At 39.9% G+C, this 17,849-nt stretch overlaps 1 protein-coding gene across 1 annotated transcript in view; it reads right to left on the bottom strand.

The window, feature by feature from the left end:
• FAM135B (family with sequence similarity 135 member B) overlaps positions 1-17,849 on the bottom strand; it is a 222,776-nt gene that overhangs the window by 106,161 nt on the left and 98,766 nt on the right. Inside the window, exon 3 of the mRNA XM_076329049.1 lies at positions 13,702-13,781. Within this exon, the coding sequence (XP_076185164.1) occupies positions 13,702-13,781 (80 nt within the window). The remainder of the gene's footprint in view (positions 1-13,701; positions 13,782-17,849) is intronic.

Here is a 17,849-nt window from a genome sequence, read left to right as displayed (position 1 = left end):
AAGCCAAGTCTGTTATTTTGAACTTTCTTAGTTTCTATAGAATGCATGCTATTGCAGCATATATTTTTATGCCACCAGCTATATAATTTAAAATCAAGGTGAAATCAGTTTTCCTAACATTCATCCCCAATCTATCAAACCTTTAAGCAAGTGCATATCTAATAAATGAGTAGGATCTATTTAAGCCAAGAGGATTGTTTTTAAGTTTCAAGTCACAAATCAGCATTTTACTACACAGAATTTTACAGCAGCCACCAGAGAGAGTGTCTGCTTCTGACAGATCAGGCCATATTCAGAGGTTCCATGTAGTGTGGAGGAAGTTGTTTCTTCATGGAAAATGAAAGAGGACCCAAATTTATATGATCCTAGATATGGAAAAGAAGAAAACACAAAACAAAGTGTGTTCTTTTTCCCACATAGTTTGCACCTGTTTGAGCCATTTGGTTTGTTATCCTGCTTCAAGTGCTTCCTAATCATTCATGCAGGTGCAAAGACAACACAAATTGTTCCCTGTTCAGGATACACATTGCTTTTAATCTTCAGCAAAGTTGTGAAAGTTTTGCATGAAATTCAGGACAAAAAGGGTATTTAAGTAAATGTATAAACATACACACAACATTAGTTCTACATGCTGAAATCTGCAGGAAAGGAAGTGTTGAGTTCCAGCATTACTTGCAGGCTCTGTGGTGTCACGCCAGCAGGGAGTGCAAGTCTAAAGAAGGAAGAAGAAGGTTTGAATTGTTCTCCTATTCTTCAGTATGTTATACAAAACTGAGGTCTCATTTTCCTCAGGCCTCTATCTTCTTCTCCCTCTCGAGCTTTTTTGTCAGAAAGGGAGCAAGATCAGGCCTTGTAGGCAGCAAATGGTTCAAGGCTGCTGTTCAGACCAGATTCACTCTCCATGCAAACAGATGATGGCAAGCAAAGTCTAAAGCAAAACTGGGATTTTCCCACTCAGACATAGGGTCCAATGCCAGGACTGATCAGTGCATCATCAGGATTGCTGTAGGAGGTTACTAGGCCCTGCTGGATGGGCTGCCTACAGCATGTCTCAGAGGTCCCACTGCAGATGGGAGATTGAAAGATATCAGAGCACCTACACAATGAAGCCTTTCATTAAAGGCAGTACACACATAGTGAGAAAGCAATTTGACTCTAGGCACGGTTTTATACCATCACACACATGCTGTCTGTGCAACTTAAACATAAACATGAAATGTAAGTACTTAAAGGGCAATCTCAGTCCAGCAAAAGTGCTTACGCTTAAATGGACCAATTTATTTACTTATTTCTTCTCATGCTTAATGGGTGTATAAGGCAACTTATATACATAGGCTTTGGGAAGACCTTATTGCAGCCTGTCAGTACTTCAAGGGGGCTTCTAAAAAAGATGGCGGCAAACTTTTTAGCAGGGCCTGTTGCGACAGGACAAGGGGGAATGGCTTTAAACTAAAGGGGGGTAGATTGAGACTAGGTATAAGGAAGAAATTTTTTACACTGAGGGTGGTGAAACACTGGCCCAGGTTGCCCAGAGAGGTGGTGGATGCCCCATGCCTGGAAACATTCAAGGTCAGGTTGGAGGGGGCTCTGAGCAGCCTGATCTAGCTGAAGATGTCCCTGCCCACGGCAGGGGGGTTGGACTAGATGACCTTTAGAGGTCCCTTCCACCACAAACTATTCTATGATTCTATGATTCTAACTGTAAAAAGAAAATGGAAATTACTGCATTCAAACCCATACTCTTTGTTCATGCTGGTCATGACAATTCATACTGAGAATCATAGAATCGTAGAATGGCTGGGGTTGGAAGAGGCATTTAAAGTTCACCTAGTTCCAACCCCCCTGCTATGGACAAGGACATCTTTCACTAGATTAGGTTGCTCAAAGCCCTATCCAACAGTTTGTATCTGATTTTTTCAGCAATAAGGAGAACATGAAGATGAAGACTAACTAAAACCATAAAACAAGGAGACATCAAATCTCTCTGATTATAGCTGTTAGAAAAGCAATGCATGTTTCTACTATAAAAAGTTACTCATAAAAAGCAGACCAATCCTTTCTCTCAAGTGGAAATGAAAAAGCCCAACAAACCAAACCCAAAAATAACACCCCAGAAAACACCCCTCTCTCTTAAAAATTAGCATTGAACATCCTTCTACAAAGTTATGCCACAGTTCAAACTCCAGGGCTGTGCTTTGTGCACAAAACTCTGGTTGAATTTCTATGGCTTAGGTTCAAAGGGTATCAGACTAGCTATAAAATGGTCCTTTCTGGACAAAAAAGAATCCATGAACAAATCCTCCAGAACTCTTCCCTCTCATTGTGACAACATTATCCTACCTGGGACATAGCTTTTCTGCTGATGGAAGATTTTGAATCGCCTGCTAGAGGGTATATCTCTCTAGATATTTGGATTCCTGTTGCTTATCTTACACATTTGGAAAGTTATTAAGTTATATATATATATATTTGCATCTTTGAAGCAGTGCCATCATTTTACAGATAAGACAGAGACAAGGACACACAGGTTGTCCTGCTCTCTATGTTCCTGTTTTAATCTGTAGGCCACAAGATTTTTCAGAGCAGTCCCTGTCAGCGTTATCAACGGGAAATTAAACCAACAAGCATTCCTTGGCTGGAATAGTAAATTAAGCAAATAATTCTGAAAGGCCTACGTGTACACTTGAATGCATAGAAAATTCTCTCATTTTATTAATTTATGGTCACATTTAATACATAATGTTAAACTTCAGATCTACTCACCATGGAGTAATGTCCTCGAGAACTGTTAACAGCACAGAATGCTTTGCTGAACCTCAAATTCAATTCTTGGTTCATCAGAATTCAAGCCTGGCTTCTATTTCCTAGTATATTCTTTGTCCATCTATGAAATTTATGGTGAAAATCTAATCATAGTTTTAGTCTTAGAAAATGTAAATAAACAAACTACACGACTTCCACAATTTCATTTTCAATGAATAAATCACTCTGCCAGTGATTTCCAGAAGGAAAATGTGGATTCGTTTTTTAGATCATTTAGCTTTTTTTCTTGTTAGTGGCAGAATGAGGTCCAAAGAAAAGAATAAGAAAGTTGTTCTCACACTGGAGTCTTCTCCTTTCTCTTACTTTTTACCCTGAAGAACCATTTGGAAGCATTATGCATAATCCTGAATCAAGCTATCATCTTTGATTTTTTGCTGGGAAATACAAGGGTACCATTTGCTCTCTCTGTATACTGTGTCATCTTTCCTACTTTTTATTACTTGCCTAATTTGCATGCATACATACATGAAGGCACAAACCGCAATCACAGCCTTTTTGTGCCAGGTCTTTCACAAACACAATGGAAATGTCTCTCTGCAGAAGTTCCTGCAACTTCTTTTATAGTAAACGGACAGAAATAAGTGTGATTCAACTCATCTTAAGATAGATATGTTAAATTACTCCCTCAAATTACCTGTTTCTCTCCTCTGACTATAAAAGGAGATTGGTTCATTAGCTTAGGTGGAGACACAGCACAGATATCAGCAGTTAGATAAGATGATTTTTACCCTTAGTCACAGGTTCCCAGGGCTTCTTCCATCTCACAGCCATAACTCAGGTTACACGATTTATTGCCTGCCCTTACAATACAGCCTAACACATCATTACAAGGCAACTATTTCCTGCTAGTATAGAAAACTTGGTGAAATTAGGTTTGTTAGAAAGCTTATATATAAATCATGTAAGATACCCTCCCCAGGGAAGAACCACTATTACCTGTAACTCTTAAGAGTATATACATATGTTCTAACTACTGAATATCTACTTCTTACATATCAACTGTCATCTATAGATCTCAGGATATTTAAATCCTAATTTTTTATGATCTTCTATGTCCCATAGTCACTAGGACATCCTGACGACCTATACTCTCAAGAAGCCATCACTCCCTGCAACATGTCTGTAATGATTTGCCCAGCAGAACACTGGGACATAATCCACCATCCATAAATATTTTTAAAGAAAGGCTTAGAAATACTTGTGGTCCCCATACAAAAATACAGTTGCACATTCCTGAAATTGTAGTCATCTAGTTCCTACTAATTTAGACCCCAAAGTCTTTCAGCTCAGATGACTGGTAAGACTTCACATTTATTGCCTTGGTTGGGTAGCAAAATCTTCAACCCAGAATTACCTGCTAAATCTGAAGGTAAAACTTATGAGGAGGCTGAGGTGACTGAGAATGTAATCATGCTAAATGAGCTTCTTACTGGGGAACCCCTCTAACACATGGCTACAGACATGCAGCCATGCTGCATGCTCCTTCATATAATCCCTCACTCACTTCTGTATTTTGGATGCACAGGAGATCTGCCCTTAATTGGTGATTCACAGCCTTCAACAAAGGTGTCTACGCCTTTTCTTTTAGGAGTTGAACTATCTAAAAACTGTAGAAAACAATTTTTAGAAAAACACAAAGACGACAGCAGAAAACAGCAGAAGACACCAAATTGGGCGGAAGTGTTGATCTACTTCAGGGTAGGAAGGTTCTACAGAGGGACCTGGACAGGCTGGATCGATGGGCCCAGGCCAATTGTATGAGGTTCAACAAGGCCAAGTGCCGGGTCCTGCACTTCGGCCACAACAACCCCATGCAGTGCTACAGGCTTGGGGAAGAGTGGCTGGAAAGCTGCCTGGTGGAAAAGGACCTGGGGGTGCTGGTTGACAGCCGGCTGAACATGAGCCGGCAGTGTGCCCAGGCGGCCAAGAAGGCCAATGGCATCCTGGCCTGTATCAGAAATCGTGTGGCCAGCAGGAGTAGGGAAGTGATGGTGCCCCTGTACTCGGCCCTGGTGAGGCCGCACCTCGAATACTGTGTTCAGTTTTGGGCCCCTCACTAAAAGAAAGACATTGAGGTGTTAGAGCGTGTCCAGAGAAGGGCAACGAGGCTGGTGAGGGGTCTGGAGAACAAGTCTTCTGAGGAGCGGCTGAGGGAACTGGGACTGTTTAGCCTGGAGAAAAGGAGGCTGAGGGGAGACCTCATCGCTCTCTACAACTCCCTGAAAGGAGGTTGTAGCGAGGTGGGTGTCGGTCTCTTCTCCCAAGTAACAAGCGATAGGACGAGAGGAAATGGCCTCAAGTTGTGCCAGGGGAGGTTTAGATTGGATGTGAGGAACAATGTCTTTACTGAAAGAGTGGTGAAACATTGGAACAGGCTGCCCAGGGAAGTGGTTGAGTCACCACCCCTGGAGGTATTTAGAAGATGTGTAGATGTGGTGCTTAGGGACATGGTTTAGTGTTGGAGTTGGCAGTGTTAGGTTGACGGTTGGACTCGATGATCTTAGAGGTCTTTTCCAACTTAAATGATTCTATGATTCTATGAAAACACTCAGTTGTGATGTCTGCCTATTTTTTAGCTTACATAATTCCAGCACAGTAGCATCTTCTGCAGATTTTTCTAGTATTTTTATAGACCTCTATTCAGTATGTTGTATTCCCTCTGATATATCTTACCTAGAGGTAATACGAGGTTATTACCGCTGTCAGTTACACATGGTACTGCCCCAAGTTCACACTGAATTCAAGAGATACAGGACAAACTTTCAGTTTTCTCTCTTACGTCTGTAGAAAGCAATATACCTGTTATTCAATCTTAGCACTAACTCTGTTGTACCATCCTTTCAGGTACTTGGAGCTCACAGGAATTTATAGCTCCCATGAATTGCTAAGGCAAACCCATTCTGGTTTTGGCTCCAATGACAGACTTGAAGCAGCTTTGCTGGCAAAACAGGGTTGTCTCCTGCATAGAATTCTGGGTACATTTTGTGGTTTTTTGTCCTGTGATCTATATAAAATTGTTGTATGCTAGTTTGTAACAGTTGATTGTCAAGATTTTCATAATTTGTCACAATCTATCCATTTTTTAATGCAACTTTGTCTTTTTGGCACTCAGTGAACAGGAAATATTAGACCTTACTGCAGATTTTAAGCTGTGATAGATTGTTTAGTTAACCCATTTTGACATCCCAGTTTCAGAAGTACCTTTCTACTGAAACTTTAGTGTTTCAGGCTGAAGGAAAAAAAAAAGAAAAAAAGAAAAAAAAAAAAGACTGAAGGAATACAAACAACCAGTGACTTCTGAAATTTAGGGTCTAAAGGCAACAAACCAGGGTTGAACCTGCCCCATTTATCTGCATGTACTGAGTTGCATGTCTGCTTTTTAGAAGGCTTGAAAACTCAGTTGCTGAAGCTTGAAAATACACATTCTTTAGCAGAGGAATACTCGTGCAGACCCTCCATTTTTACAGTTGAGCTAAAATAAGCCTACTTCGAAAGTGCAAAGACAACATTTTTCAGGCACAAATTCTTTCAATGCATCATCATTTTCCTATTTAAATGTTTGAAGAGACTTGTTTTAGTTTTGAAATATTATGTTTAGCATATTTATATTTGGAATGCATGCAGATGTTATATTTAGGATAAATAATTTCTAAAGGAGACACCATTATTTTTAAATTGCTTGATCAAAAAGTTCAGAATGTTTTCTCCCTCAGTGTTACTTTTGATTAAAGCTGCACATTTCTGAGATGAATCCTTTATCTTAACCTTGCCTTTTGACATTTTGAATTAGCCTCATGGAAAGAATTACATAAAACTACCTCTCTACCCATACATAGATTCAGTGACGATAAAAAGCAAGATGTCCTATTCATTTCCTTGTATGAAAGATCCTAACATAAATGCAGTCTCTTATCACTGTATTGCTCTATAAACCAAGGTTCAATTCTCAGACATGCTGAAATGTGAGATGATAGAATAGCTGACCCACTTAGGATCAGCAGAAAGTTTTGTCATTGCTTTCTTAAATACTTAGTTTTGTTAAAACAAACAGAATCTTTGCTTTTTGTAATGTTTATTTCTGTTTCCAAACTCATTGCCAGTTCCCTAAGAGGCCTGTTCAGTTAGAGAATTCACATCTGAAAATTATTCTGTGCTTCGGAAACTTAGGTGAGCAAATACTCATTTGTTGTGTCACCTAACTCTGTAGCTGACACACCATGTATTTATTCCAAATATTAATTCAGATGAGAAAATTCCCTGAGTAAAGTATGGGACATCACAATAGGACACCACAAAGTTTTTCATCAGTGCAGAGCAGGAGGAAACAGTTGTCTGGATGCAATTTACCTACTGAATTAGTGTAAATGACTCTTCAATGTTTAGAGCAGTGGTGGATTTTAAAGGACTTGCAAGATTGAACCTTATATTAGACTGAAGGCAGCAAGGAACACTGTGGGGAAATCAGAGTCATGTAAGTAAACCTGGAAGAGAAAAGAGCTTTGTGAAGGACCAATTCACACCAGAGTGGTAGGTCTGAAAAAGCTGTATGGCCTATTTAACCACAGAGCTGAAGCTCATTCTTGGCCTCAAGCAGCAGAAATACTGTGTTGGCTCTCTGCATCTGAACAGCTGGATTCTGTTTCTGCCAGACCTTTAGGCGGCCACTGATCATGAAGTTTTGTGTCTCAGACTCACTGCCTAGGGCAAGAGACTCGTGGCATGTGTTGGTGTTTACAGGCCTTTCCTAGTTCTGGCTTTCTCCACTGACCAGGTCTCAATTTTGGGTTGGGATGCTGTTCAGCATCTCCAAGACTGTGGCCTACCCCACTGCCATCTGCGTGATCTGACCCAGCTTCTGGAGGGGGGAAGGGAGGGTGTCCTGCATAATTCAGGGTATGCAATGGAAAATCTCCCAGCCACAAATACGTCTTTTCAGCTTCCATCCTTTGAGCCATTTGTGAAAGGCCTTGACTGGAAGAGGATTAAGACATGCACACAGAGGTAGCACATCAGTCAGAGATATCTTCGGTTTACTCCTTTTCATCTTTTTTCTCTGTTTTTCTTTTCTTTCTCTTGGAATATCATGGAATTAGTTCTGTTTAGATTGTAGATTAACAATTCTTAAGATGTCTGACCATCTCTTATGATCTCACAGCTACTGAGGTTTTCTAAGGCAACTCATGCCCAGAAAAACTTCTCTCACAGTAAGGTCCTCTCTAGATATAATTTGTATTTGTCAGGTATGCTTTATTTTATATATAAAATACATATTTATTTTCAGATTACTTTAATAAGCTTTGAAAATACGACCATGTGTTTGCTAAAGCATGAATCTCTCCCCCTTTTCTCATGCTTCAAAAGCAGTAAGCTTATCTTCACTTAATGGAGGCAGAAATTACCTTTCAAAAAGTTATTGAAACTAATGACTGCAATTTCATACTGTTCCACAAGTCATGATGCTGTTTTTTCTTGCTCTAATGAGCAACAAACTGCAAATGCTTGTTTTGACTGCATTAAGAAGCCATTTACAAGAAAAAGTTTTTCTTTAATAATCAAAGTAGAATTCCTTTACCAGGAACTTCTTTGAGATATCCAAATACTAATAAAGAGATTAGGATCACTAATTGTTTATTAAAAACAGGCATAATCGGTTTGTTAAGGAGCATATCAGAAACATAAATAACCCTTCAAATTAGGTCTTAGGTGCAAGGTAGTCACAGATCAACATTTAATTTATAGGAAAAGGCATTCAGCGTGGGTGATCATGAACTTGTATAGCACAATGCAGACACAGGTTACAGCAATATCCTTCATTTTCTGATACTCTCTCCTACTTTCCTTTTTGCACATCGCAATTTAAATCATTCTGATTTTTTCTTGTCACCTAATGTCAGATAATCCATTTTATGAGAAAGCATCAAACTGTGTGTACATGAAACAACTCTACATCGCCAGTCAAAAGAGTTAATGTGTAATGGCAGACACAGCTACTTTTTCTTGACTTGTCTGGAAAAAATATGGTATCTTATTTCCCCTGCCTTATATGAGATAGATGAAGAAAGAACCACATTCCTTGGCTGTCTTTGGCTTTCTGCACTCTCAGGCAATAACCCAAATTAACTGACTAAAATTAGGTGGAATACCACTACAATCTAATAAAGATTAGCCTGACAGGTGATAATTTTTCTTAAATACTTTATATTACTTGTAATTAGTTTTTCAGGATAAGTATTCAAAAATATTTGTCTATTTGAAAAATTTTGAAAATTGGTAATGTAGTACTTCTGGATGGGAGAAACAAAGGAAATCTGGACACAAATCAAAGTCCTAAGTAATTTCTTTAGTTATATGCCATGCAAAATAATTTTTTTCTTAATGTTCACCCTCCAGAAAAATTTCCTTGGCCTGTAAGGTAAACAGCTAGGCAAGCTGATAGGCAAGCAGCTATCCATGGTTGCAGTACATGAGAATGAAGCATAGTGGGTCTAAAACCAGAACTTATAAAAAAACCTGACTGCAACCTTCACTAATAAAGAATAATTCTCTCTCAAAACAGTAATGCATCCAGGTGGTGTGCAGACTACTGCAAAACACTGCAGAGGAAATTAAAATTTATACTTTTCCTGAGATTTGGCTTAGCTGACATCTTCAACGATGTAATTCACCCTCATATTCTTTGTAGGCAATAATGCTGCTAAGATTTACCCCATGCATACCATCTTCCTTAAGTAATCCCCACCTACACTGTTCTCCTGGTCTCCACCATTCTCTACTCTTTCAGGTGGTACAGGAAATCAAGATAAAACAGCTAATCCTAACTGTTTCTGACCAATGTTGTTTATCCCAGTGTTTTGACCAATGATGTTGTGTGCTTATGGGTAAACTTTAAAATAAAAGTATTTTAAAGATATGTTTTTAAGATAAGCTCCTGCAGTCTTTCATCTTGTATCTATAGCATGGAAATCACTGAATGATTGCGTATTCATAACTTCTAGGAATCCTTGTCCCAGAATTTATATGGTAGCCTAAAAACTTAGGGAAGACACTTAATAGATCATAAAACAACTCAGCCAAGGAGTTAATGATACAAATATGCATATTCACTTTCCCCGCTCCTTTAGCTGTTTGTGCTTGAGTCATGCAATTCAGCCCACTGTACGCTGCAGGTGGACACCATCACATGGCGACTTTATCAAGCCATGCTACTGAAGAGCACCAGAGGCTAAAGTGCAATAAATCCACTTAGAAAGGCATTTCTAGAGTTTAGCTTTAAGATATATCTGCATTAGCTCAGCCCTGCAGAGCTGATGCTGAGGCCAATGAAGTATGTGCTGTTATGAGCTGCACAAGAACAAGCAGAGAGCATAATTTGTTCTTTATAAGCCAAAAGCAGGCTGCATCAGTCATGATATCTATTCAAAGACAGGAAGCTAAATTTCACGAGGGTTGAAAACCTACATGAGAGCAACCAAAGACTGTGCACAAGCCTCATTCCCTCTCTCCTTTTCATTGCTGAAAAAGTCACCAGCCACCAGTTTTCTCTTGTCTTTAAGGAAACCCACCTTGCTAAAAATGCTTAGGAATATGAATGAAATGTATATATTTTTATGAATATATATATGTGCGTAGGTATATATGCTACATGGCATATTTATGTTCATATATCCTGACTCAATACAAGCTAATGTGCAGCCTTGATGACCTAAGTGACCAAACCACAGGTGCTACTGGGCTCCAGCACAGCTCCCCTTTGCTTCGACTGGGGCACATAGCCCATTCTCTTCCCACAACGTAGACAGGATGTGGCCAGCATGTGGACCAGGTAGTAGGTCGTCAAGGCTTCCTGTACAACCTGTTGGTCCTGCACCGTGGATGGAGTCCTTGCTGTTCAGATTTGGCTGGCAACCACCAAGGGAATGCCTGATACAGGCTTCAGCTTCCCCTCTGCTGAATTCTTGAAAACTACTTTTTTTTCGACCTTTGTTGCTGAAAACATCTAATGGGAAGCAAACATCGCTAATGCTGTCAGTTCCCATGGTTTTATTGTAAATCCTGCAAAATTTAATAAAAATAAAAGGCCACATGCACTGGAGGATAAATACTACCTCTTATTTATTTTATATACTTAAATATTTTATATATTTTATCACTGCATATATTCACAGATTTTACTTTATATAATTGTTTTCAAAATATATTCTCATTTCTCATAGATCCTATGAACCTGATAAGGAAAAGATTAAAAATATTTCATTTAAACCAAACTCATGAGTCCCACCTATTTTGTATTAATTCTTGTTGTTGAGGTAGGAGTTTACTCACTATTTTATAACATCCTTGTTTTGTTGTAATACTACTTTAATAAAGGTGTCTTATTGAAACATGCACGGCAATTTAATTACTCCTACCCCAGATATCCCCATACTGAGAGAGATTAGTGGCATGAGAACAAAAAGAACATTATGGCCTGTTTGCCTTTAAGTTTAGTCCCATTAAATGATGCTCTCTTGCAGGCCTATGAAATCAATTAGGAAGTACTTGTGAAGATAGCCAAGGAAAAACTGTTTAAAGCCTTAACAGCTTAAATATCTCCTGTCTTGATGTTAGACCTATAAAGCTATTAGACTCCAATCTGGATTGCATTAGCACTATGAAAGTCAGCTGCTAATCCTGTAACCACATTGCCTGCCTCGCCTCTCTCCTGCCCATGCTTTTACATGGATTGTTTTGAGCAGAGGTGAAAGAAGATGGGACACTGAAGATGTATCAGACAGAAGAAAACACTAACCTGAATAAAAAGTAAGTATAGAAAATAGTTGAGTTTCTTCCTTAAATAATATAGCTATCCCTGGTTCAACGCAGAATAGGAGTAGTTTGGAGGTTTTGTTATTTGTTGAGGGTTTTTTGCCCCTGGAAAGTAAAATTCTACCTATCTTCATCCTGAGAGTATTTCATTAGTTCAAGACTACTTATGCCAGAAACTACTGTAATTTGAGGACATTTCCAGAGAGCAAAGGAACTCCAAGGGATTCCGGATATACCAAGGGTGAATTACACTGGAATGTGATGAAAAATAATTCTCTTGCTTCCTTGGGGATTTTTCACATTAAAAGGTTTTCCAGACCTGGACTACATTTATTTATTTATTTCCCAAAGAAATTTCTTTATTCAGATTTTGAGTTTGGAAATTTTTTTTCAGAAGATTTCTTCATATTTTTGTATAACTCTTTACATTTTATACAAATATAATTTGTCTAATAATTTTGTATTGTAATGTATCTCAGTTAATTGAACCAGACTCCCAAATAGAAAAATACATTTTTACTTAAAGAAAAGAGAACCTTTAATCCACAAAAGAATGTTAAACTGGAAAATTTTCAAATGTAAAAAGTAAACAAAACAAAATGGGATATCCAAGCTCAGAAACTCATTAATCCTGCACTCACATTTTTTCTTCCTCTATGCACAATATTGAGTCACAAGGACTCTAAAAGTTATTCTTTAAAAGCTATTGTTAACACTGTGTATTGGGTTTGCGTGGCAAGGTTTGGTAGCAGGGGTGGCTACAGGGGTGGCTTCTGTGAGAAGCTGCTAGAAGCCTCCCCCATCCCAATGCCAATGCCAGCTGGCTCCAAGACGGACCCACCGCTGTTCAAGGTTGAGCCCATCAGCAACGGTGGTAGCTGATAACTAAACGTATTTAAGAAGGTGGAAAAAACTGCTGGGCAACAGCAGCTGGAGAGAGGAGTGAGAATATGTGAGAGAAACAACTCTGCAGACACCAAGGTCAGTGAAGAAGGAGGGGGAGGAGGTGCTCCAGGTGCCGGAGCAGAGTATTCCCTGCAGCCCGTGATGAAGACCATGGTGAGGCAAGTTGTCCCCCTGCAGCCCATGGAGGTCCATGGTGGAGCAGTTATCCACCTGAAGCCTGTGGAAGACCCCATGCCAAAGCAGGTGGATGTGCCTGAAGGAGGCTGCAACCCCATGGAGAGCCCACACTGGAGCAGGCTCCTGGCAGGACCTGTCACTCTGTGGGGGATCCATGCTGGAGCAGTCTGTTCCTGAAGGACTGCACCGCATGGAAAGGACCCAGGCTGGAGCAGTTCACAGAGAACTGTAGCCTGTGGGAAGGACCCATGTTGGAGAAGAAGTTTGTGGAGGACTGTCTCCCACGGGAGGGACCCCATGCTGGAGCAGAGGAAAAGTGTGAGGAGGAAGGAGCAGCAGAGACAATGTGTGATGAACTGACTGCAACCCCCGTTCCTCGGCCTCCTGTGCCACTTGGGTGGAGGAGGTAGAGAAATCGGGAGTGAAGTTGGGTCATTGAAGAAGGTGGGGGGAAGGTGTTTTAAGATTTGGGTTTATTTCTCATTACCCTACTCTGATTTGATTGGTAATAAATTAAATTAATTTCCCCAAGTCGAGTCTGTTTTGCCCGTGACAGTAACCGCTGAGTGATCTCCCCCTGTCGACCCACGAGCCTTTCGTTATGTTTTCTCTCCCCTGTCCAGCTGAGGAGGGGAAGTTGATAGAGCGGCTTGGTGGGCACCTGGTGTCCAGCCAGGGTCCACCCGCTACACACTGAAACAATTTTCATCCAGAAATCACTTAGAATAGTAAACCAACTCTTTCGATTGTCAGCAAGGAAAGCCACATATGAGAGACTGCTTGCAGATAAAATGGTGAGAATTTCCTCTGCTTTTCTGACAGACACAAGCACCAAAAATCAAGCCCAACTCAGCCCAAACCCATACCAGAACAGACATCTGAACAGCCACTGATCATTAGGGAAATCCAGGCTCACCCGTTCCACACACACACTCCTCCTCCATGCTGCCCCACCTCCAGTCATGTCACAGCCCTCTGGGACCTGCTTACCTGTCTGTCCTGCAATCGTAGCAAACAGCCTGTGGGGAATCCTGGATGGGATCTTCAGCCCAGCTCTTATCTGGTAATACCTGGGGAGAAAGTATTAAAAATGACATGCTGTTAGATAGGTGACCGCTTGATGCAACCTAAAATTCTGTTGAGGAGAATTGAGGAGAACACATCCTGGGTATCCGCGCTCAAACAGAAGTGCTCAAGAGAACAGGCATGCTCAGAAATACTGAGTCTTTTCTTCTGGTTTTTAGTTTTAACTAAGGTGGGTTTATATCAATTTTAATCAGTCCCCTCTTATTTTACAGCAGGCAGAGTGGACACAGTGGCCTGATGTGTGACTAATGAGGAAAGATTGTGAAAATCCCTTGGCTCCTTGTAGTGAAAAGAGACACAGAGAAATATCTATGATAAAAGGCAGTGAGATCAGACAAAGAGTGACAGAAATTTAATACAAAACAAAGAAAGAGAAAACTTCTGTGGAAAGACAACAAATGTGCTAATGTCACATCTAGGAAAATTCAATTTATACATAGCGATTATCATTCTGCAGTTCCATATTGAGGCTACCATGTCATGAAAATGTTAGCATTAATCATATCTAAACCAGCTGTATTCTAGTTATTGGCTATCCCATAGGTGATCACTATGTTAGATGAAGGAAGACAGAAAAAGAAAACATCAGCAATTTCACCGGCTTAAGTTACACATGGTGCAGGTTACTTTAGAAAGTTTGCAAATACAAGCTCAGTCTAAACAGAGAAAAAAAACTCATCCCAGTCTTCCCTCATCACCACTTTCACGAACGAGGAATAAGAGGCAGTGTGCAGTACAGCACCTAATCCACTACATTGTAGCTCAGGATGCCTCTGCCTGTTTGCAGATCTCCCACTGACCTGCTGTAACACCACGGTGGTGTCAATCCCCCTTTCTCTGCATTTTCCCTCCTACCCTTGGTTTGGTCTATTTGTTTATAAATTCCTCATACCTCACAAGTGCTTGCAGATATTTTTGGCCTGATTTGTGTCTAAGCCTCTAAATATAAAAATAAAGGTTAAATTATAACTGTAAATATCTACCCAGCACCTAAAGACGTTATGACACTTAGCAGAATTATTTCCTCAGAAGAGTATAACCATATGTGGAAATGACCAGTTAAAACTCCCAGTTTTCTGTGAACTGCTGTATAAAACAACAGCTCATACAGGTTACACTTATCAGTAAAATCTTTGCTAGGGGTGTGCTAATGGATAAACCAGATCTGTCTCTGCTAGGTTAAAAGCTGAAGAAAGGGGTCTGATGTGGAGAAAAAAAAAAACATTTCAGAGGCAATTGTGTCATGGTCCTTCACAGATGAAAGCTCATGTTACCCTACCTACTGCAACCAGCAGATCCTTGCCAGCTTGGGTATAATTCCAGCACAACCTGTGACATTTTTAGGTATCTGTTTTAGGCAAGAACCTGGGCATGAAAACTTTCCATTTACATTTTAGTTTTCAGAAAAAAAAAAAAGAAGCTCAGATTCTAAATACACACAGTATCCAGTTAAAAATAACAGCAACCAAATCTAAACTGCCTGATCTTTCTCTCCCTTATGCTGTCATTGCACTATGGTAGGAGTTTTTAATTAATGCTATTGCTCCCGATCTCTTCCACAGCATGTGCAAGAATTATGCCTTAAGACCCCTTGTATTTTCATTACAATCATATGCAATACAATTTTTTAACCGACCAAAATACCCTATTTGGACTACCCGTACAGTCGAACCATTTCCAAAGAACAGTAACTTGGTATTAAAGGAGGATTGCCACAGGAGTGTAACAGGACACTCCTCAGTATGCAGATATTAATGTTTTACTACGTGTCCATTCCACAACTTATTCCTAAGAATAACATCCTGTAACTGTCTGGCTACCCCTTTTAGATTTTTGCTGCTTAAGACTGTGGTGGATTATCCTTCGCTAAGGGCCAAATTCCCACCCAGATGCTCTCTCACTTTCCCTCATCAACAGGACAGTGGGAGAAAATAGGATGAAAAATAGGATGAGATAAAGACAGGGAGATCACTTACCAGTTACTGTCACAGGCAAAACAGACTCAACTTGGGGAAAATTAATTTAATTTATTCACAATTGGTTAGTAAGAAACAAAACCAAACATTAAAACAACACCTCCCCCCACCCCACCCCCTTCTTCCCAGGCTGAGCTTCACCCTTTCTGACTCCACTCCTCCCAAGCAGCTCAGGGGGATGGGAGTTACAGTCAGTCCACGACAGCCCCTCTCTACCACTCCATCCTCCTCACGCATTCCCTGCTCCGATGTGGACCCTTCCACAGGCTGCAGTCCCTTCAGGAAAGATCCAACTGGCTACCTGCTGCCACACTATGACAATGTCTGCCTTCCCTCATCAAGTGTCTCACATTCAGAAGCATCTCAAGCAGCCCTAAATACTTTCATTAGGAAACTGATTTCTACTGGCTTGGCTGGTGCTCCAGATTAAGTCACCTAAAGCTGGGGAAACTATACATAGGTGCCTAAGGTGCCAGTTTCAATGACCACGTAGTCAAAACTCTCAGTAGACTTAGAGACATTCAGCTCCTAAGAAAGGATGCTGGGCAGACCTTGGCTTCACTCATTGTCCGGACTAGAACTGCTGACTACAATAAAGCCTTGGATATCAAAAACACATGAAGATACCTCAATACTGGTGAATTCATAACAAGGTTATTTCCACCCTTTATTATTTCCTTTGCAATATGGACTAGGTGTAATGACATAAAGGAGCTAGGTCTTCATCTTATTTTAACCTTTCCCTGTTCATCCCCTTAATTTTGGCAAATTTGTTTGAATGTCAGGGATATTCTAGAAGTCATAAATAGACATATTCCTGTGTACCCACCAAGTTTAACTGCTCAAAACAAAAACTGCATAGAAAAGTCATAGAAACCTAAGGAATTCTCAGATTAAGGTTAACTCTAAGGTTAAAGGTCCAGATGTAAAGAGAATCTGGAGACTAGTAAGGTCTGCAGTACTAGTGAATGCAGCCAAAAATGTCACTCATATTTTATAGATGACCAAACATGTTTTCATTCTTAATAAAAAGAATGACACTAATCAGTTACTAATAAACGATTTATTGCAGATTGTTTGGCACCTGATGCCAAAAGGTCTGGCCTTGATAACGCAATGGCATAAAGCAATTCCAGTATAAACCATCATGACATTAGACACAGTATTCCTAAAGAAAGACTTTAGAGAATGGTCCTATGACTAGAAGACGCAAGAGGCTTCTGAATATCCTGTTGTTTCAAAATTTGTGCAATTGTGCATACGTGTGCATTGCAATGCCTTGCACCTCAAGGTACTGACACTGTTGGTCAATTAGATTAGTGGCAGAGAAAGACAGTGATGTAGAAGACGTCAGATCGAAGTCCCCAACACCCCAGTGACATTCATGGAAATTAACACACAGGGCAGTGAAAGTGTTAAAGGCTCAAACTCAAAGATTAAATTAAAAATTAAATAGAAATAGAAATTCTCACAATTTATCAGTTTATTCCTTTCAAAATTGAATATTTTCCCTGAAAATCTTTAAGAACAAGTCATTTTTCAATGAAAGCTTCAGCAAAATGTTAACAACAACTCCAAAGGAGGTTATAAACATCACAAGCAGAATATGAGCAAAGAACAGCTTCACCTTGGGTGGCCAGAAAAACCAAAAGACATCCTCATTTGAGTTTCACCAGACCTCTTGTTGTCCAGTTAAAGTAAATAACCTCCATATAGGAAACTGAATAAAACCCATTACTTGTTTTTTTTTTTCTATTTTTAAGCCACATATTAATATTTAAATCATAAGACAGGCAAATATTATCCATTCCTCTTCAGAGCTTCCTTTGAGTCTTTGCAGGCAGGAAGGAATTGTGAAACGGTGACTTTATGCCTAAGCAAAAACATAAAAATGAAGGTTCCTGCTCCCACACTGTGAAGTTGGGTGTTACTTCACGGTAGTTTGTGCATTGTGAGGAGGGTTTTCCTGATCAAAATACAGACTACTGCAAGATGCAGAGTCCCATATATTTTCTTCAGCAGCAAACAGATAAATATCTCTGTTTCCCCACTCCACTGCCTTACACACTTCTTGGT

Source organism: Aptenodytes patagonicus, chromosome 2, assembly GCF_965638725.1.
Source record: "Aptenodytes patagonicus chromosome 2, bAptPat1.pri.cur, whole genome shotgun sequence".
Taxonomy (NCBI): Eukaryota; Metazoa; Chordata; class Aves; order Sphenisciformes; family Spheniscidae; genus Aptenodytes; species Aptenodytes patagonicus.
This window is presented reverse-complemented; position numbering and strand designations above follow the sequence as displayed.